Raw genomic sequence first — 22583 nt, forward strand, 5'->3', positions numbered from 1 at the left:
TTTTGGACTTATCTCCCAGGTTGGTAGTTTATGATAAGAGCGGAAGGAGGAAGGAGAAGATGAATCCGATAAACAAGTAAATGCAGCCATACATTCTTTGTGTTCTGTTCAGGTACGGCTTCCGAAGACCACCCTACCTGGAGCTCAAAGCTAGGCCAAAGCTTGGTGAGAGAGAGGTGACTTTGGTTCATGTGACTGAATGGATAGAGAAAAAATTGGAACAAGAATTCCAGGTATTTTTCTTCAAACCTCTTTTAATTGTGACTGGGGTTTAAGTGTGTCCTTAGATAATTTTGTCCACTTCACAAGGCTTGGTGAGGAAGCATGGGGTGGTGGTTGTTGTTTTTGCTTTTTTAAAGACTATAAAAATCCAACTGAAATCATAATGCAGAAAACCTGCTTGAAATTATCGCACATGGACTTGGTGCCAGCCACTCAAAACCAGCTCCTGGAGTAAATCTGCAGGGGAAAAATTCCACCTATAATATTTGTGGTGAAGCAGAAATTATGGGGCCTACATTAGTCCTACTCAGAGTAGGCCCACTGAAATGGATGACATAACTCACTTAGGTCCATTAATTTAAATTGGTCAGCTCAGAGTATTAAACTTAGTTGGACGCAACCTTCTGTCCAAACTTCAGATCAGTGCTGCTTTGGAAATCTCGGTGGGGGGGCGCATAAGGGGCTTCTGCAGGCAGCAGAGGGAATCCTTACACACACACCAAAAGGTAAATTGCTTCATCAAAATTGTATAGTTCAAATGATAACTTGTCATCTGAAAACTGATGTAGCTTTGTCATAAATGACTGGTGTTTCAAATCTGTTTCATAGATTAAAATAAAAAGATACTGGGGATTATGTTTGGTTGCTGTATACCCGTTTAGTATCATACTCGTTAGACCCACAGATAGGATGGTCTGAAATATTCACAAATTCTAGGCAAAAAGCAGCAAGCCTAGATTGTGGCTGCTTAAACCCCCTTCGCGCATTAATGCAGTTACTGGGAAACAGGAGACGGACCAAAATGAAGGGAAATTAGCTTATTTTTGAAGCATATCACTTGCCTGTGCCGTTTGAATTTTCTGATTGGTTTTTTTACACTTTGCAGAAAATTTTTGTCATGCCAAACATGGACGATGTTTATATCCCTCTAATGCACTCAGCCATGGATCCCCGTTCATCTATGTGTCCTCCAAAAGAATCCGTCACAGAAGCTACTGATCAGCCATGAAATGTGAAGACTGCAGTTTACAGTATTAACAGATTATGTTTTCATGTGGTTTTTGGGTTTTTTAAAAAAACAGCAACGAACTGTTTAGTAGATTTTGTCCTTGTGCCACATTTTATTTTGCTTTCCGAGGAGGATGGCTTTATGCCCATCGTTGCTCCAGTTTGCCCAAGTGTTGCTCCTATCTCCTTTTCTGAACGTAAATTCCATTTCCTAAACCAGTCTGTGTCTTTGCAGCAGCTGCTGTTGGGCTTCCGACGTTAGCAGTTAACGCGCAGCACCGTTCTGCTGTAAAGGATTAGGAAAATCTCCACCAACTGCAATTGAACCAGGAGCTTTGACGCAAACAGTTGTTGTTCGTGAGCGTGCAATATTGGCAGTGCACACCGAGCATCGATGGCTCGCCTTATGCAGCCGCACGAACCCGTCCTCTATAAGGAACAAATTTGCATAACTGGAATACCTCCCTCTCCCTCCCTCTTTCTCTTTCTCTCTCAGGCGGTTGGAGGTGTAAAATGAACAGATATGTTCTTTCACTTCTGCAGTCCCAATAGCTTGTGTCAAGCAAATTTTGAACTGTTTTCCGGAGTTAAGAATGTAAATTGGATGTATAGGTGATAATTGTGAAATCACTTCATGTGGATTATACATAGTAGCTTATTTTTTCATACAAAATTGTGCTTCTTTTGGAAACAAGTAGCCATATAACACATGCAGACATACAGAAGTGATTAGCGAGGGGGGTCTGGCGATCCAGAAACGAATTAAAAATAAGGCAAAGCCATGAGACCAAACCATAGTAAGCCTTTTATTTAAGTGAGGTACAATCACCGTGGCTTGTGATTCAATACCTGTTGTTGGACATGAACACACGTCGAAATGTCTAATGCTGTCAGTACATGCATGTGTGTACTGAAAATGATTGCAGCTAGCCTGTATGAAGTCATTCAAGTTGATTAAATTTGTCTCACATTCCTGTTGCTGTGTTTCCTCGTGCATACGATGTTCATGGATACAGTATGGTGGATCCACTTTTTTTAAAGAGAGGTCAAATCCTGATTGTAACTCATTTGCCATCATTAACTGTGGGCACCTTTTTAGGCCATCTCGTGAAAATGGAAGCTCAACAGGACTCCAGAGCATTACAACTGATAATGGCCAACACTTAACAACAAATTGCCTTGCTTTTCTCTATTGTCTTTAGACCATACATGCACATTAAATTGGTAACTATTAACACTACATCATAAATGATCGACACCAGTAACGGAGTGTTTCTTGATACTCAATATTGCCAACTACTTATGTCAAGAGAATGTTAAAATTAGTTTACAAAGCAGGTGAGTTATTCAGCTCGCCTCTTAATAGTGTGCTATGCTTTAAGTGGTTTTTAAACTTTTTGTATGTTGTGTTCAGTTACTGTGTATAAAACGTTTCATGATTTGTCATCTCGAAATGAAAACTAATTGAGTGGAGTTTTTGTTTTTTTAAGCACCTTGCCTGAAACATATTTAAAGAAGAAAAAAAGCATTTAATATATTTAAGTATTCATATTATTTGGACACCTTTATTTTTGTTATGTAAACACCTGTGACCATTCCATTTTGTGTACAGACCCAGCTCTTGTTCTCCGTATGGAAACATTTCCCTTTATGAAGTCTGCATGTCTTCTTCACAGTTATTCCCCCCACCCCGCCCATGTGCAATAACAAAAGTCTAAAGACTAGATGCACTAATTAATATGTAAACAGATACCGAGATTTGACACAATTGACTTCATTGCACTTCATTAATTGGACTATGTGGGTTATTACAATGGGTTTGCTTTGTTCTCTGAAATAAATTTATCCCATGTCAAAGAACTGATTGGGTGTCATTTCTGAAGTCGTGAAAGGGGGAGGGGGACATGGGAGGTCCTGTCCAAAAACTGCTGGCTCTCCAGATTCTGTTGCACCTCCGACTCTCAGCAGCCCCAACCAGCATGGTTAGAGATGATGGGAGTTGTGGTATAGCAACAAATGGAAGATTGGTTTCCCACCCCTGGTGGAAACAGCAGCCAGTTGGTTCAGTTATGGATTGCAATTGCCCAGTAGCCATTCCAGTCTGCAGCTTCTCTCCCCTGTTCATGGGTCCAAAGACCAAGGCAGCCTCAACCAATTGCAGCCTCAACCAAGTGCAGCCTCAACCAATTATAAACTTGTCAGCAGCAGGCAACAATGCCAGATTGTAGACCATCTCCACTGCTATTTTTCCCAAGCAAAGTAATCCACACCGTTCTATTTATGAATTCTAAATTATTTACCATTTTGAGAACAGCAGCTGTGAACACTGCATGCAGGGCACACATGAATCAAGTTCTCGTTTTTTTCTGAGAGACAAGGCCATGAAAGACATTCTTCTTAAGTCTTGGGCCTGTACAGATAAGTGTGTTTCTCCCATGTCTTTTGCTTTATCATTGTGCAGCACTTAGTTTCACAAGAACTTTGGCAAAACAGTAAAGCCCAAGTGGGACTTGCAAGACAGTGTTGAATGCTTCTGTTTGGGATTCCAGCCACTTAGTTAAGATACATGTGCCACTTTCTGTTTCCCCCAATTTGTCAGCAGTCCTTGGGCATTTATCTCCTGGGTTCAGTCTCTGGAGACATTTAAAACTAAGTTATTTACTTAGATTTTTTTAATAGCATATTTACACATCTGTATGTCTATGTAATTCCTTAATTCATACTGAGAAGCTACGTGCCCTTGTTCTTATCCTCTTCTAGGATACCATCCTGTTTAGTCCTGCTTTCTAGTCTACAGGTTGTGGCCTGCTCATTCCTAGCATATTATGGAAGAGCTGCATCCAGGGATTTTTCCATAGATTTTTTTGTACTTATATGCCACACTCCACTACGTAGAGCACTCTCCAACCTGCAGTGTGTAGAGGTATGTGTACTTTGGAAGTAAAAAAAACAACTTCATGCCAAGCAGTTGGTTGTCCCTAGAATCTACTGATCAGGGCTGCTATTGTTGGCAGCAGTGCAGGCACTTAACAGCCTTCAAATGTAATATATTTGCAATGGCATCTTCCTCAGGAAGCAACACTTAATTTGGCAGTACTAGCAAGATGTGTCTGGCATTGCACTATAGCAATAGGTGTCCCCTGAGCAACTCAGGCCAGAGGCCTGGGAATCTAAGATGCTTGCTGAAGGATCCCTTCGAATAGCGCTGCCAACCCTTGTCATAGCAGTAAGCTACAGCCTACGAGGGCAGTGAGGAATCCTCATGGAAATTTGTTCAGTAACAGCACTCTCACCTGCGACTCAACAGACAGTTGACATACTATACCAGTGGCGGCGAATCTATGGTACGCGTGCCAGAGGGCACTCAGAGCCCTCTCTGTGGGCATGCATGCGGTCACCCCAGCAGGGCCGTAGCTTCCGTGCTGGGGGTGGATGAGGTCTCAGAAGTAGACCCCCGTCTCCACTCCTGCTTACACACAAGTAGGAGCTGGAGCGGGCAGGTAAGCTGAGGAGTGCCTGGCTGCTTTCAGGTGGTGCAGGGGCTCTCAGCTGCAACTTCCGGGCTGTCTTCACAGGGTTGCAGGGGATCTGATGTGGAGGTGTGGTCTCCTTTAAACCTCTCCCTTGAGGGGAGCACAGCCACAAACCCCTCAATGGAAAGTGTGACAGAGCCTGCTGGGCAGCCCCAATACAGCTCCTGTTCCTGTGCAAGCAGCAACGGGCAGCCTGAACCCACTCCTACTTGCCTGCAAGCTGGAGTTGGGGGTGGGGCGGGTGACGACATCCCTTGCCTGCTCAGTTGCCAGCCCAGCCTTGCTCAGCACCGGAGGAGGGCGTGGTTGCTGTTGTGGAGGGTGGCAGGTGCCTGCTCTTTTGCTGCCCAGTCTGCCTTTCCTCACTAGGAAAATGGAAGTGTGACACTCAGAACTGAAGTTATACTTGGGACAGCACGTTCGGCTTCCAAAAAAAGTTCCAAAACCAGAGCACTCATTTCCGGGTTTGAAGTGTTCGGGTTCCAAGTAATTCAAGAACTAAGCTCTTCAAAAAGGTACGACTGTATTTATCTTTCCAAATTTAACTGTATTTATGGCATTTATCCCCCCCCCCCGTGATTTTCTTAAGTCAAAATGAGAGTGCTCCCAAACACATTTTTTTAGAAAAAACACACTGAGTTATACCATAAAATTATATACCAAAGGAAAGGTAATTTAATGAAGATTTTAATGCAGCAACTTTCGTGGATTATTTATTACAACAGCAGTCATAAAGACGAAATACGCACACAGAAAAAATGAGATATACAGGTTAAATTCCCGTGTTGGCACTTTTGAGTTGCAGTTTGGGCCCTTTGGTCTCTAAAAGGTTCGCTATCACTGCACTATACAAAGTACAGCCTCCATTTGTGTGGTTGGCAGATCTAGTAAAAATCCAGTTTGCAAACTTGGCTTTTGGGTACTTTCAGCTAGATTTAGGCACAGGGGGCCCTTATAGGATGTATCTCTTAAGGGACATTTAGACAATGCCAGATTTCATAGCTCAATTATGATTCATATAGCACACACTCTCAATAACCAATACCAAACCAAGAGTGACTCCACTACATTTGTACCTTGGATCCCAAACGCCCTGATCTCGGGACGTTTTGGCTCCCAAACGCCACAAACCTGGAGGCAAGAGTTCCGGTTTGTGAATGTTCTTTTGGAACCCGAATGTCCAACGGGGCTTCTGATAGGCTGCAGGAGTTTCCTGCAGCCAATCAGAAACCGTGATTTGGCATTAAAACATTTTGGAAGTCAAACGGACTTCCAGAACAGATTCCTTTCGACTTCCAAGGTATGACTGTACATCAGGACTGCCTGTGGCCCGTATAATCCAGACTGGCATTTACTTAATTAATGCCCCAAGTTTTTAATGATTAAAAAAAAATATTATTCATGCCAAACAAATTGCATCTTTCAGGAAATGTAGTTAATTTTTAAACCTTCGCTGTAGGCTCCTGAAAGGGATGGTATGAGAACCATTGTTTTGTCATGAATGCCTTGTTCATTACACTTTCCAGGCAAGGGGAGGATTCAATGTTCTAGAATTTATTACACAAATTATGTGTTGTTAGTCTGGACATGTATTGTCCTAAGCCTCTGCCTAAATGGAAGCCTCTAACATTCCCAGAAACATTTTTTGTTGGGGGGGGTGTCACATAAAACAAAAGACTATTCAACTATTCAAAAGAGGTAGCAGTGGACTCCAGGGGTATAATATTCAGGTCAAATAAACCAAAGGCAAGCTGAAACCCAGTAAGTTCTGGTATACAATGCCAACTGTCTACGGTACAGTGGTGCCCCGCAAGACGAATGCCTCGCAAGACGAAAAACTCGCTAGACGAAAGGGTTTTGCGGTTTTTGAGCTGCTTCGCAAGACAAATTTCCCTATGGGCTTGCTTCGCAAGACGAAAATGTCTTGCGTTTTTTGCAAGTTTGTTTCCTTTTTCTTAACACTGTTAATACAGTTGCGACTTGACTTCGAGGAGCAACTCATAGAACGCGGTGTGGTAGCCTTTTTTGAGGTTTTTGGTGATTTTTGAAGGTTTTCCAAAACTTTTCCGACACCGTGCTTCGCAAGACGAAAAATTCGCTAGACAAAAAAACTCGCGGAACGAATTAATTTCGTCTTGCGAGGCACCACTGTATTTGCAACCCTTGATGCAGTTCCAGATTGCAGTATTTAATCATCAGATGAAATGTAACTTGCCCTTAAAAGAATCACTCAGATTTCAGCTGAGCAGCACCAGTTATAAGCAAGTCCTTTACTTTTGCACTGTAGCGTAGCCGGTGAGGCCATGGAATCGGCCATGCACCAGTTCAAAGGCAGTGCTTCAAAGTCAACAGAGAAAAGAGCCACACCATAGTTTTTTATTTTATTATTTTATTTTAAAATAGTGCATCCCCACAGCAGCTTTAGTCGAAGAGCAACGGCTCCTTCATGTAGTTTTCTTTCCACGAGGAAAAGGAAGACACTAGCCTGCAAAAAAAAAAGGGGGGGTAGAGTTTAGACTGAGGAATGACAACATGGAACAATTTTGTTCCTGTGCAGCACACACACAGCTTGCATGCCTGCTCTCCTTTTGCAACAGCGCACAGGTGTGCGGCAAATAGGGCCAGCCAGATTGCTGCAAGATAATCATCACAGCCAAGCCAGTCATTCCATAAGCAATGTAATTCTCTTAATTATGGCTGAAAGGAGATTTAATCTTTGATCATAACTTTTTTAAAAACAAGAATGGTTCTTCATAATACTGCAAGCATAAACAAACAAGAGCAAAGATAAAAGTCCAGTCACTGCCATTGCCATCCTCTTGCCAGTTACAACTGGTAAGCAGTAATGAATATATTTGCTTGAGGAGCATTATTCTGTCTCCCACTTGTGAATGCATCTTAATGGGGCCACGTACGGCAGCATAAAGATGCTACCTGCAGGGTAGCACAACCTGCCTTCTATAATTTTATGCTGGAGGCTCAGATTCTATGTCTCGTCATCTGCATCAGCAGTCTAACACGCCAAAAAAGAATCATCACAGCAGCCAGCATTAGGCAGTCAGGAGTGTTCCCTTTCTCAATGGCTACTTTCTCCAGTTAAAGAGAAGAAAAAACCCAGCCGCATTTCAGAGGATTTAGGACTGCCTAGAGTCATCAAAAGCATAAAAGTCCACACACATTTGTTCTGGAGAGTCTAAAGTCCACCACCAGTTCCACCCTTGGCAGTAGATGCTCTGCTATGAGCATAACTCCCTCCAGCTATATTCAGCCAGTCTGAGCAGAGCATCGCCTATATAAACGAAACTGAGAGCATGGGGGAGAGATAATACTTTTACGCCACCATGTTAAGCAATAGCGAGCAATTAAAAGTGTTGGGGATCATTTTGCAAAATATACACTAACGTGGCCTATACACCAGCCTAACGGGGGCGCAGTTGTATAATTCGGCATCCTATATTCTTAAGGTCCCCCTGCACGTTGGACGTCCTTCCACTTTTAGCCACTAGGCCCTGCTCAAAAGCACGCAGAACATTTCCCTGCCCTTTTTCGCCGTGATGGCACGTGCTTTTTTGGGAACAAAGTTCCAAAACCGACGGGTGCCTGCGAGCAGAAGAAAATCCACGGCAATCGTTATTCCCAATTACTGAGCGTATAAATATAAGGACTTTTTGCGTGCGCTAAGAACCCCCCCCCCCAAAAAAAAAAAAAAAAATCCGCACTGTACCGGACATTATTCCGTTCTGCTTTCCTGGTCCTGCGGGTGACGCGTGGTGCTGATGCTGCAAAGTTTTTATTTCAATTTTACCGGGGAGTAAAGCCCCGCGGATCTCCATAGGGCAGCAACCGGCCCAGAAGAAATGTCCCGAATTTGCCCTTGCTGTCTCCTCGCCTGCACAGGACGGCTTCCCGACACCGCTCTTTGCTTCCTCCAACCACGCAGGGTCCTCGTTTCTTTCCCCTCCCCACGTAAATCCCTTCTCAAAATAAGGATAAGCCGCACTCACCTTCCCCAGCTCCCCGTCCTTGCAGCGAAAAGGCCGGAGCAGCTTTCTCCAGCTCTATTTATGCCCATTGTGACGCGCCAAGACCCGCCCCTTCCCGTCAGAAGCCGCGTGGGATGCGGAGGATGTGGCGAGGTGAAAGTACATCGCTAATGCGCAAAGCGTTTTCTTTCGGCCTTTTGGGGGCGCCGGGATTGGGGCCGCTTATTCTTTACGGCCGCTTGAAGCCTTGCAGCCTAAAAGAGATCGGCTGCAGGCGGTGTTGTGCACCCTGTAAACCCTGCTTAATTTACTCTTGAGTAATGGATTGGGCTGTAAATCAGGACGCTGCTGAGTTAGGGTTGCCATGTGGCGCACGACCCAATATGAAATATCTTTCCGTTTTCCCACGTCCGTCATTTCCTGCTTGGTTGTTGTTGTTTTAATTGCTTTTTATTTATTTGCACCGTTGTTGTTTTTAACAGAGAAACTACGTTGCTGTGGTTCTGCGAAGCCGTTAACTAAATATGGAGTGAGTCGGGGTAATTTGCGCAAGTTTTGAAAGGCGTAGTTGCCTTGGCTGCTTTTTGATTGCGGCTCCGGATTTATTTTATTTCACTTGCCTCCAGCAAATGCTTCTACCCGCTAGAGGACACTAATTGCTCATTTTAAAAACGGGTAGGTGGAGTTAGGAAGAGAGTACAGTATTCCTCGTTTCCCCCTGGAAAACATCCTTTGTTGGAGTTGAGCTAAGGGAAAAACATATGTTTTAAGTCCACTGGCAGAAAATAATCAAATGAGGAGGAGATGCTTAATTTATTTTATCTTTATTGCAGATGCTTTTGGGAAGACAACACAAAGCAGTATTCCAGCAAGGAACTTACTAAATCAAGAGTTCCATTAACATTTAAAATATAAAAAATAATGAGGAAATTATTTTTTTAAAAAATATAAAAAATAAATATTATAGAAAATAATAAGGAAAGAAGAGGCAGAAATTGCTTCAGGAACTCTGTTTGGCAGAGCCCCTGCTTGTTCAGTTTCATTTTTATTTTTTACTTGCCCTTGGACACAACCCTCAACATGCATTTGTCCTGATCTCATTTTAGGCAGTTTTGCTAAATTGCAGTGAAACCAAAGGAATTGCTTCCACTTGCTGTAATGACTTGGAGTGGTTCCACAGCAAATGATTAGCTAACGTCACATTCAGACCATTGCTTTCCTTTTAAAACCTGGTTTGTGGTTACTTCCCTCACTTGATTTCCATCGCAATTGCAGTGCTAGTCTCCCAACTGCAGATTGTTAAAGCTTCATTATCATGTGGCCCCAAAATTCTGGATCCCCCCAAAACTGTTGCCAAAGTTTTAGTGCTGTTTTGTGCTGTGAACTATGCGTTTCGTGCTGCCCCCCCCAATTGACACAACAAATGCCCCAAAAATCCAACCTTGTCCAATTGACTCCAAACAGGTGCCAAAGTTTAGTGCTGGTTTTGTACTAAAACCTGGGCTAAAGTGGGCTAAGGGGACCGAAGTGGGACAAAGTGGGTTAAGGAGACTTGAGGGGACTTGTAGGGCCTGAAGTGGGCCGAGGAGACTTGGGGGCCCCAAAATGAGCAAAGAGACTTGAGGGGCCCAAATTTGGCCGATGGGAGTTGCGGGGACTTGAGGGGCTCCTCCACCACCCTTTAGTCTTCTAGAAATTTTTGGTACTTCTGCAAACCTGAGGGTTATTGCAAGACTCCCTCATCTGCATCTGTTGATGCCTCTCTTCTGGCTATATAAGCAATGGCATGTGTTATGTACCGAGTTGAATAGGATCCAAAATGCAGCAGTCTGATTGGTCCTAGAACAATAGGATCCAAAATGCAGCAGTCTGATTGGTCCTAGAACAATAGGATTCAGAATGCAGCAGTCTGATTGGTCCGCAGGAGCCACCCAATCCAGCTCCAAGTGGAAGTGAATCCGCAACCTGATTGGCCTACAGGAGAATCCCAGAATTAGCGAATCACTTGGGGCCCATTGTGTAAATAATGTATATAAAGCAGACACTTTGGAGGAATTGGCATTTCTCACTACTATGAGCTGAATAAAGAGCATGAACTCCACACGCGGCTCCGAGTATATTTCAGCTTGGTACACAGAAAATTGAATAAGAATTAGAAGACCGGTTTTGATTTTGAACAGAGCACCATTTGCCTTGCAACTCCTATTAATTATAACATCAGCAAATGACATCTAACAAGGGCTAATGAGTACAGCATAAAAATATAGATACAAGTTAGGCGCGCTCAGGAAAATCATTTGCTAAGCAGCATTCATTCATTCACAGAGGTCAAATCTCTCCTTTAATCTCCATTATGTTTGTTCAAGAACCTTTCGAACTGATGAACAGTTAATGGAAATGCATGGTTTCTCTTATTATTACAACTGAAGTTCACCTAGGGACTGGAGGGGTCATGGTGACTTTCTCTCTCTAAACCCGCCTGCCAAGATGCAAAACAAACACATCTCTCATTGGACTAACTTGTCTGCAGGTTAAAATTGCCAGGGAACTCAGACAAGCTTTTGTCCCGCTCTCACTGACCTTTAGACATTTTAGCAGCATGGACTGGGCCCTCCATTTTGTCAAGCATGGTTCTTTCTGGAACTTGCAGGATTGCTGCCCTGTTGAGTTTTAATGCTACACACTTCTGCTTCCATTGCTGTTAATTTACCTTTCTGTAAAATCATATAAAGTCTGAAAGATCCATATGGGAAGTGATTAACAATTCCAACATAAATATTCCAAGCAGGAAAGTTGGTGCTCTTTTTAGCCTACTCTGTCCCTGCATATTCACAACAGCATGTGCTAGAGTACCATTATTTCCCACTAGGCATCATTATCATCAAATGCTATGAGGTCTTTGGCACTGTACTCAAGATTTTTGGCAGCCTTGAGACATCAATAATGTCAAATATTCCTCCCCCTACATATCCTACAATACTGTAGATATTTTGTCCTGCACAACAACCCTTCCACCCTGTGGCCTCTTTCTCGCTGAGATGGTTAACACGTCTTGACCCAACTACTTTTGACAGGTCTATCTCCTGTCTCCAGAAAATGAGGTTGTCAGGAAAAAGCCTAGGCTGCAGAACACTTAAACCAAAACCTAGTTTTGTAGGAACCTAGGGAGCTCAAGTAGAACAGCTCTGACACAGGCTTATTTATTTGTTCAGTTTATATCTGTCACCACTTCTTTTGATTCCAGTAAGGCCTACAAATCTTGTGACTCCAAACCTGCCCAGGTACCTAAGAAATGTGCGCAATGAGGAGCTGACTGGTGCTCCATCCAGTATGTGGGAGTAGAGGGGTGCTACTTTGTGGCTTGGATTTCTTGCACACATCCATAGGAGCCAACTCCTATGGGCCAAGGTCCCATTTGGCACCCCAATAAAATATTTGAGGGGGGCGGACCCCCCAAGTTGATAGACATTGCCATTCAAATGGTGTGTGCGTGCTGCATCATGTGATTGATGATGCAGGGCAGGGCGTACCTGGGGGGTCCCCAATATTTGATTCAAGTTGGCACCCCTGCGACACATCTAAAAGGCAGGGCTGCCTATGGCGCGAGACCTTGAAAATCATTTGGTTCCAGAGTGGAAAACCATATTAAAATAGGTGTAAATGTCTACATCTACACCCATTCAAACATATATCAGACCCTCCAAGTGTCCCTATTTTCCAGGGACGTCCCTGATTTAGAGAAGCCGGCCAGGTGTCTGATTTGATCCTGGAATGTCCCGCTTTTCCTTAGGACCTCCCTATATTCATGGGAGAAACGTCGGAGGGTATGGAGCTATCCGACCCCCGGAGCCGTCTGAAGGCAATCCTGTATAGGGACGTTAATGTTTGATTATGTTTTTTATATGTGTCGGAAGCCGCCCGAAGTGGCTGGGGCCACCCAGTCCAATGGGCGGGGTATAAACAGCCAAATTACCATTAAGGAATGGGACGTCCCTACTTCCCTCGGGGAAACAAGTCGGAGGGCATGATCTATATGCGACACACACGCGCGCGCACTGTGCGTCTCCCTCCCTGCCAGGCATGTTGCCAGCAGGGGAAAGGCGGGGAAGCCGCTGAAGGCCGGCCCTCCTCTTTCTGGCCTCTCCGTTTCATAAAGCCGAGGGTTTCCTCGCGCAGGGCTTTGGAGGCGCCTCCTGAGTGCCAGCCGGTGCCAGTCCCCCGGCAACCCCCGACGAGCTCGGCCCGACCCTCCGCGCGCCTCTCCATCCCTTCCTCCTTTGACGCGGAAGGCAGAGCGAGGCGAGGCTCCGCCTCCGGAGGAGGAAGGCCGGACACGCCGCAGTCAGGGGCGGCCCGAGAGGCTGCCGAGCCGGGCGGGCGGGCGCTGCGCCGGGGCCCGGGAGCGGCGTCGAGAGAGCCATGGCGCGTCGGGAGCGTGTGGCGGCGGCGTCCAGTGGGCTTCTCCTCCGCCTGGCCGCTCTGTGGCTGCTGCTCTGTCTGGGACCCCGGGTAAGGGCGCACGGCTGGGGCTCTCCGCTTTCCCGGGGGCGAGGGGGCGAAGCTGCGCGGTGCTGGGTTGGGGGAGAGGCGGAGAGGGGCGTTCCGAAAAGGCTTCCTAGCTTCTTCTCGCCCTTTCACGGGCATGGTGGGGGGGGGCCCAAACATAACCCAGGGGGGCGCAAAGCGGGGTTCAGGTACTTTCTCCGTCGGGGAGAGATGCGGGGAAACTCGGGCGCTAAACTCCCCTGCCGCTTCTGGCGCCCCCTAGAGCGCAGAAGGGAGGGCAAATGATGGGGGTATTTGCCCCGCCTGCGCTCCCAGAGTTCGCCCTCGTTGCAGGTGAGGTGGGCAGAGGATGTGGGAACTGCCCTTCGCGGTTATTGTTTGGAAACCGATTCTGTATTATTATGACGATTGAGTATTTTCCTCGTTTAACGAAAGCACAGGCATTGCCTCATTCTCCGGGTGGCGTTTTCTGCCGATTAGTTTCATTTGCCGTGAGACGTTGGTGTTATGGGATTGGGAAGAAAACAGTGGGGGGAGACGGGGTGTGTGGCAAAGCTGATGTTCTCTTACTTAGTATATGTGTGGGGTTTTTGTGCTGGTGTCACTTGGATAGGTCCTCTTTCTACCCTCTTGTTATGTTTCCTTGGAAGTGAGAGAGGCTGTGGGGAGGGGTGTGGTCGATTACTTCGGAACCAATTCTTTAAGGATTGGCACTTGTTGGAAGCAGAGCAGCACCTGGGCGTTCGGCTTTGAAGTATGGTGGCATCCTGTGGCCTGTTCCTCTGCCTTTTCTAGTGGGCACCTGTATGCCACATGGAACTCCCTTTCTCCAGAGCCTCCCCAGGGGGGGACATGAGGGACCCCTCATATCGCAAGGCCGGCTCAGGAGGCTGAGCCCCTCTACCTGCCGCGCCACACGGAGGATTTGGGGTCACGGGTGTGTAAGAGATGCCCCAGGCATCTCGCCATCTTTGGCATTGGAGGCAATGTTGCTGGAAGACGATGATCTCTTGGGAGAGTTGCCCTGCTCATCTTCTTCCATTGGAGGCTGGCATGCTTTTTCTAGGGGTTCCTTTCAAGTCTAGGGGGTCTCTTGCCATTTAGGGGTGAAGTCAGATAATTTTCACCACATCGGCGCTCTCTGGATTTGCTGTGCAGTAGTGACTTGAGCTCCATGGAAAGTGGCTTGTTGGATTATTCGACATGGGGAACTGGATTTTGCCATGTTTCTGAAGCCCTGTGGATCGCTCCATGGGCCCAACTTCTCAAATTAACATAGGAAACTGAAAACTTATGAGTGACTTATGCTGCTGCTTTTCTCAATTCTAGAAACATGGGCAAAACTCCTTTTGGTGAATTCAGATGAAGGTGCACATTTGCATCAAAACAGAAAACACTCCCAGTGTTTTTATTGTTGTAGAAGACTGCTCAGTTGAATGCACTCGAGTAATTGCTGGTTTCAGTATTTGTCACACCTGACTATAGAGACATCATCTTTTTTCCCCTCATCTTATTTTCTACGGTTACAAACTATTTTTGGTTGACCAATAACTGAACCGAAGTATAATATTTTTTGCAGCATAAGTTGCTTTTCAGTCTTAACTGGAGTACCGGCTGTGTGAACAATACCTCCAGCACTATATTAATATTTAGGGATAGAAGTACTATAATAAGGACACATCTTTTTCGTCTGTAGTGACAGGATAGTAACAGAAATGACTGGTTCTGATCAAAGAACTTTCAAAAAAGGTGACAAGTTACGAAGTGGCTATTTTTGCATTATCATTTTTTTAAATACAGCTGTTTGCTAATTTCCATTTGGTCTTTACTGCTCCATAGAATCAATAAGCTGCTACATTCCTTCCTTGTGGGGTTGTCCCACCTAACTCTGCCCATCCTGCAGTCAGGGGGAAACTAACACTAAAACTTTTTTCAAAGTTTCTCTCTTGAAGCTAGTTAGGCCTTCATCCTCACATGTATATTCAGCCATTATTGCACTGTAGCCAGCACATGTTGCGGTGAAAGGGTTATTACTCAACAACCTCTTCTTGAACTATCTGGCTTACTCCAGGGTTGTTTTATATAGCTGCAGAGATAATATGGGAAGTTGGAAAGAGCATCTGGTTTCCAGCTGAGCTTGGTTTTGTTGACTAGTAATGTAGACTAAAGCTGTGTGTTCAAAGTACCGTTTTTTTATTTATTTACTGCATTTATGTTCCACCTTTTTTCCTCCAAGGAGCTCAAGGTAGTGTAAATGGTTCTCCTCCTCACTTAATCCCAACAACAACTCTGAGCTGCATGGCCAGGTGGGAATTTAAACCCGGGTCTCCCAGGTTCTAGTCTGACACTTTAACCACTATTCTAACTCTTAATCCAGCTCCAGCGTGCTCCCACCCCCGGCTTTTGAATCCGTTTATACGTGACGCAACATTTCCCACAACAATGTCAAACTATTGTGTGGTTTCTTGAGAAATATTGCCGTTTGATGCGTTTCCCCTTAAACCTGGCTTCAAGCCGAAAGGTGAATTTAAGCCACGATCACTTCACAATGAAGCTGGAACTGGAAGTGTGTACCTTGGAGACAGCCATTGCACATATGTGGGTGGCAGCTTAATTAGGAGTTTGGGGGGGGGGAGTTACAGTGGTGGGGAATCCGAACAGGTAACATGCATTGAGTGAAGATCTCGCTGCCCCCCTCTCTAGTGTGTATAACAGCATAGGGATGCAGGGGGCGCTGTGGTCTAAACCACTGAGCCTCTTGGGCTTGCTGATCGGAAGGTCTGTGGTTCGAATCCCCGCAATGGGGTGAGCTCCCGTTCTTCTGTCCCAGCTCCTGCCAACCTGGCAGTTCGAAAGCACGCCAGTGCAAGTAGATAAATAGGTATAGCGGTTTAGTCATGCTGGCCACATGAACCGGAAAACTGTCTGTGGACAAACGCCGGCTCCCTCGGCCTGAAAGCAAGTTGAGTGCCGCAACCCCATATTCGCATCTCACTGGACTTAACCGTCCAGGGGTCCTTTACCTGTACCTTATAACAGCATGTAAATGCGACTTTCAAGGGAGTGGTCTGCAGGGAAATGACCTTGCTGCCTTTTAAGCCGCTAATATATACCTAGTGTAAGATTATTTCAAATTATTATAGGGGTTCCCCCGCATTACTGCTCTGCACATGTCTAGCGATAGCACGTTCATATGTTTAAAAGCTGTTGATAAAATGACACTGTTTTATGAGATTCAAACTAAGAAGCATAGTGGTGTATTTCATTAGACCATTTTTGATATAGAAGTGTACTAAAAAGAAGTTATGTGCATCTTTTTTCAGGTTGGTATGGTAGCAACTAGTTGTATTAGATTCTCGTTGTCAGTCTTCCTGCTTATAATGACAACATAATTAGGAAACCCAGTCTTGGAATATGGGTTATATTCACATTCAGGAGAGGAACTTTTAAGGTCAGGTTTTTTTTAATAAAAAAATGCATCATTCTTTTGTACTGGTATACATGTATGATATTATGAGTGAGGTAAGAGAGGCTAAATTATTATATTTCTTATTCACCCCCTTCCTCTTTCAAAATATTCATGCTTAACAGAGCGTTGCCATAATATTTGTAATACCAAGGATTTTCAAAACAAGGACTTCAAATGGGGAAAAAATATCTAAAACCATACTTGGGTTTCACCTTTTCTCCTTTTTAAATCCTTGCATTGAATTGTTGTTGTTAATAATCACCTACCCTTCACCCAAAGACCTACAACATTAAAAACACAATATTAAAGCCAACTTACAGTCACAAATATAAGGTGGGTCCTAAAAATATTATGCTAATTTTCTTGCTTTTTTATTTGTGTTGCGGACAATGAATTAAATAAACATTGATCAAACGATACATTTCTAGCATTACAGAGGGGGAAAATAAGAGTTAGTTATGCTTTCTTGAAGTAAAAAAAAAAAAGTAGCGGAATTAAATTGTCCTGTCTTGTCATAAAAATCACACTGTTGTCTCTTGAGACAGGAATTATTGAGAGTTAGCCCTGAACCCTTTTAATGGGCATTGTTGAGAAAGCCTGGAAGCAGTAGGGTATGTTAGAGTGCTATTTTTTGCAGTCAAAGCCACAGCACCCGGCAAGGGATTGTACCAAAGGGTGCTATTTATCTTGTATATTTTCACTGAATTTGTGCAGAGAATAGTGCCAGAATGTGCAGTGTGCACCCTCCGAAAGGGCCAAACTTGGGATATTCTAAAACTCGTCTGGTTCACCTTTGTAGTATGCATAATAAAAAAAATATTAATTTGGGGGGGAAAGCTTAAGGTTAAAAAAAAGTATACATTATTAAAGGATGTAATTCACACACAGCCAGCCAGCATTGTTATAGCAGATGGGTTGGAATGGGCATACTACCAGGTCATGGCCTGATCTAAGGCCTGATCTCAGCAGCAGTATTACCACTTTACAAATATATGGTATTTATTTGCCCCCATATGGATGTTTGGTTTAAAAAATGGTTCCTGGTCTAGTGGGCCTGAACTGGGGAGACCTGACTTCAAATCCTTGTCCAACCAGGAATGTCACTGGGTGTGAACTGTCTCTAAGCACAAGGATAAATGGGGCAAACCCCATGTAGGCCTTGTAGGCCTTCATGAACTCCATGTAAAATAGCAGAATACAAATGGAATAAATAAGTGCAACTAATATTCAGTGGGGCTGAAAATACTGGTAATGTATTAGAATTGTTTGATTTATTGTAGACCAAAAGTAACTTCAGCTATATTTTTGCTTTTACTTGAAAAGTGTGGTTTCCCCCCTGCTTCCTTTTAAATAGAAATAATAATGCAGAAATAACAGCTCCCTCTACTCCATTAAACATGCTTTAGTGACTTGTTTTCTAAAACCTATGCATGCTATCAGGCTGTAACCTAGCAATGTAATTAGAGCACTTGCTGACAAAATAAGCTCAATGAATCATAGGGCATATATGATGATCATGCTAGTTGCTTGTGTTATTGTGCGGAAGCTCTCTCAAATGTTTTGCCTTCCCATATGTCCAGCGATAAGTTGCCAGGAACACAATACAGTATATGTTTCATCTGCCCACTGAAACGTGTATTGCTCCGGTCTCGTCAAAGTTAAAAGAGGCAGGATTCAGTAAAATATTTGCAGGTGTGACTTGTACAGTCTGACCCTACATTCTGTTCCAGATAATAAGATATTGGGGCACACAAAGAAAGCCAGATGAAGGTTTAGATTAGGAGTTAATACATTTAGCATTTTACTTTCTTCAATGCATTTAATTACAGGACTGATTCAGGCAATGTTTCCTCCTCAAAACAGCACCCGGGGAGGGGGTCTTGTGCTGTTATGCCTCCCTCATCTGCCCATCCTTTTTTCCTTCACTTGCTCACTGGAGAAAAGAATTACTACGCTTAGGATGTCCAAAGTGGATACGAACATAGGCTCTCACAGATTTTGTTAGATTAATATGTTGTAAGCCTCCGTCTGTCTCAAGAGACAATGGAGTGAGCCTCCAGGGATGTAGCCAAATTGCTGTGTTAGCAGCCCCTCCCTGGGGCGCAAGCCTGGGCAGTTTATATGGAGATTCTGGGTTGCCCAGATGACAAGACTCCCACCCCACGCCCGGCCTTGCTGATGTGGTCCAAAAGAAATTGGAGCAATACATTTGGCACCAGCTTGACTGCAGGAGTTGCTGGAAGGAGGCACTAAGAAAACAGATTTCATCACTCAGGGTCAGGGAGATCCCATGTTAAAATAAATTCTGGATCTCTCGGTTTGGTCATTCAGTTCTCTCTGGGAAGTGGGGAGACTTGATTCTGCATATAATTAACAACATTTTCATCTCATTAATAGGAGGTCACATTAAGTAGACAAGCTGGTAGAATATCTCTCAACTCTGATATTGAAATCGTCTGAAACATTTCATTTTCTTTTTTATATTGCCTTCTGGTTTGTAAGCATTGAATTTTGAAGGATAAGAGGTAGGAAATATTTCAAAAAAATTTTTAGACATGCCAGATTCTGAGATGGCTGTTGTGTAGTAAGCAGTGCATTGCTGAATAGTTCATTACAACTGCCAGTGTATTCTAAATTGCAGAACAGGTACCAAAGCTGCCTCAAATTTGCTATAGCCTTTAAAAATAACATTTAAAGCTTCTGCTTTCACTTGCACTGGTAGACCAGTGACCAACAGCAAGCTAGTTACACCTGCTGAAACCAATATGGTACGTCAGTCATGATTTGTCATTGATTTTAAGAGGATTTAGGTAAGACTTAGGTCTTTTCTAAACAGTCAGCAAAGTAAGATGGTAGAGTTCTGAATAGCTAGAATGGACTGTACCACTTTAGTCTCCAAGTGGGGAAAATAACATTTGTGAATGCACCCTTGCATAAACGGTCTGTAGTGGTACAGTCCATTCTATCACCTATGAGTTCTTTCACCTCCTACTGCATGTGTAGATCATAGGCCTCTTGATTAAGGACTGTCAAGTAGAGAATGGATGGCTGCTATAACAAGATCCCATACACACAGAGATTTGATATTTGTGGTCAACATCAGGTGGAAGACCACTGTTATCTGATAGCCTGCCCCTTATATAGAGACCCAAGAGATCACTTTCTGAACCCTTTGTTTGCACAAGACAGCAGGTTTCACCCTGGCAGAAATGGTTCAGTTTCTTCTGCGATACAATAATAGCTTCGTAACACACAGAGTGGCCCCCTCTATGCAGTGGCTGCCAAATCAATCAATCAATCAGGAAAAAGGAATTGGATGAAATTGCAGTAAATTATTTTGGTGAATCTGAAATCAAGCTGGATTTGAGATCATTAGTGTCCCTGGTGTCTTCTCTTTCTTGAATCATGGATGTTGGCTTGTATTATGGTTGCATGTTCTGTGTTATTTTGTTGATACTTTTTCTGCTGGTTTGTCATGGCCTTTGGCTATAACAATAAGCTTAGGAGCAAACAAGTACAGTACGATCGCATCTGATGTGTCGTTAACTTGCGTGATTTCAACCTTGTGCAGTTGAAAGCTGGCCGGTTAAAATCGTGCAGATGAATTGCGCACAAGGTGGAGAGTTTAACAGCTCCTTTTTGCACTGTGTTTTTCCAGCGCGGAAAGCGCTTTTAAGCTCTTTGCCTTGCTTACGAGGCAAGGCCCACTCAGTGCACAAGCTCCAGAAGCTAAGGATATTTGCATAGGGGTGGTTCCAAGGGGGCGGTTCAAATGTGCACATTTTTGCATATACGTGCCTCCCCCAAAACGTAACTACCGTGCAAGATGAGATTGTACTGTACAATTTATCTCTGAAAGCTATGCCGCATCAATCTTCAAAGAATAAAGGTAAAGGGACCCCTGACCATTAGGTCCAGTCGTGGACGACTCTGGGGTTGTGGTGCTCATCTTGCTTTATTGGCCAAAGGAGCCGGCGTACAGCTTCCGGGTCGTGTGGCCAGCATGATGAAGCCGCTTCTGGCGAACCAGAGCAGCGCACGGAAACGCCGTTTACCTTCCCGCTGGAGCGGTACCTATTTATCTGCTTGCACTTTGACATGCTTTTGAACTGCTAGGTTGGCAGGAGCCGGGACCGAGCAACGGGAGCTCACCCTGTCGCGGGGATTCGAACCACTGACCTTCTGATCGGCAAGTCCTAGGCTCAGTGGTTTAACCCACAGTGCCACCCGCATCCCACCTTCAAAGAATACTAAGTTACTAAAACTTATGAGAACACTGTCTTCTTCAAATTATTCTATACAGTGGTACCTCGGGTTACAAACACCTCGGGTTACAAACACTTTGGGTTACAGACTCCGCTAACCCGGAAGTAGTACTTCGGGCTAAGAACTTTACCTCAGGATGAGAACAGAAATTGTGTGGTGGCGGATGCGGGAAGCCCCATTAGCTAAAGTGGTACCTCAGGTTAAGAACAGTTTCAGGTTAAGAACGGACCTCCGGAACGAATTAAGTATGTAACCAGAGGTACCACTGTACCGCGATGTGGAACCTTTGTTTCTCCAGATTCTGCTGAACTACAACTCCTGCCCAGGCATGTTGGGAGTAGTAGTTTAGCAACACCTGGAGAGATAAAGGTTCCTCAAACGTATTCTGCGCCACAATAACTGCACATTGTGACGAATGTGACAGGCCAACCAGCCCATGGTTCTTTGATTTTTTTTATTGCTTTTAATGTAGCTTTAGTTCTTTTTGTATTGTATGAGTGTAAATTGTCTTCTCTATGAAGGCCATGCCACACCTTAATAAAAGAAATAGGCAGGCAGATACCAAAAACAGGAGGTGTACTGATCCCTTGATAAGCCACCATGTAGGATTAATCAGATGCATTCTACATTCATATCTTGGTTCTCAAATGTACAGTCATACCTCGGGTTGAATGTGCTTCAGGTTGAGCACGTTCAAGTTGCTCTCCGCGGCAACCCGGAAGTAACGGAGCGCGTTACTTCCAGGTTTCGCCACTCGCGCATGCGCAGATGCTCAAAATGACGTCACGCGCATGCGCAGAAGCAGTGAAAAGCGATGTGTGTGTGCCCAGACGTGCCGTTGCTAGTTACGTTTGCTACTAGATGTGAACGGGGCTCCGGAACGGATCCCGTTTGTATCTAGAGGTACCACTGTAATCCGTTCTGGAAGTCCATTCTACTTCTGAGAATGTTTGAAAACCAAGGCGTGGCTTCCGATTGGCTGCAGGAGCTTCCTGCACTCAATCGGAAGTTGCGTTGGATATTTGGTTTCCAAAAAAGCAAACCAGAACTTATGGGTTTATGGCGATCGGGAGCCAAAACATACGAGTACCAAGGGGTTCAAGAACCGAGGTGCAACATTTACCATATTTTTTGCTCTATAAGATGCACCAGACCACAAGACGCACCTAGTTTTTGGAGGAGGAAAACAAGAAAAAAAATATTCTGAATCTCAGAAGCCAGAACAGCAAGAGGGATCGCTGCGCAGTGAAAGCACACACACAGTGCTGCGCAGTAAGACGCACACACATTTCCCCTTACTTTTTAGGAGGGAAAAAGTGAGTCTTATAGAGCAAAAAATACAGTAACTTCCCTATACAGGATTGCCTTCAGTCATGTATGCTGCTTTACACTTATTTCTCATATCATAGACTTGTTGGAAGTAGAACTATGGCATGTGATCTTGTAACCAACATAGGGAAGTAAAAAATTGGGCCAACACATGCCTGACATGCTTTACACAGTTTGCTTTATTTCAATCCCAGGAAATTGGTTAGGGTTTGGCTTTCTGCGCCTCTTGCTATGTTTGTGGCTAGCATAAGAGGAAGCATGGTATGC

General features: G+C 44.4%; 2 protein-coding genes and 1 long non-coding RNA gene across 7 annotated transcripts in view; 2 read left to right on the forward strand and 1 right to left on the reverse strand.

Moving 5' to 3' along the window:
- The window catches only part of TEX2 (testis expressed 2), a 103061-nt gene extending 99971 nt beyond the window's left edge, over nucleotides 1-3090 (forward strand). For all 4 annotated transcript variants that reach the window (XM_081181271.1, XM_081181273.1, XM_081181274.1 and 1 more), the window contains exons 11-12: nucleotides 113-233; nucleotides 1109-3090. In XM_081181271.1, coding sequence (XP_081037397.1) covers nucleotides 113-233; nucleotides 1109-1231 — 244 coding nt within the window. In that variant the 3' untranslated portion in view covers nucleotides 1232-3090. The remainder of the gene's footprint in view (nucleotides 1-112; nucleotides 234-1108) is intronic.
- Nucleotides 3091-5434: 2344 nt separating this feature from the next.
- On the reverse strand, nucleotides 5435-9540 carry LOC308580231. 2 transcript variants are annotated; one of them, XR_014004722.1, is made up of 4 exons: nucleotides 8488-9540; nucleotides 8177-8363; nucleotides 6910-7248; nucleotides 5435-6552 (listed from the first exon to the last, which is right to left on the reverse strand). It is a non-coding gene; the product is annotated as an uncharacterized lncRNA (long non-coding RNA). The 2 variants fall into 2 exon arrangements; XR_014004723.1 differs by lacking the exon at nucleotides 8177-8363 and having other exon boundaries at nucleotides 8768-9030.
- A 3583-nt stretch (nucleotides 9541-13123) lies between these two features.
- ERN1 (endoplasmic reticulum to nucleus signaling 1) overlaps nucleotides 13124-22583 on the forward strand; it is a 64081-nt gene continuing 54621 nt past the window's right edge. The window contains exon 1 of the mRNA XM_081181280.1: nucleotides 13124-13255. Coding sequence (XP_081037406.1) covers nucleotides 13166-13255 — 90 coding nt within the window. The 5' untranslated portion in view covers nucleotides 13124-13165. The remainder of the gene's footprint in view (nucleotides 13256-22583) is intronic.

This window comes from Podarcis bocagei, assembly GCF_964188305.1.
Source record: "Podarcis bocagei genome assembly, chromosome: 2".
NCBI classification, from domain to species: domain Eukaryota; kingdom Metazoa; phylum Chordata; class Lepidosauria; order Squamata; family Lacertidae; genus Podarcis; species Podarcis bocagei.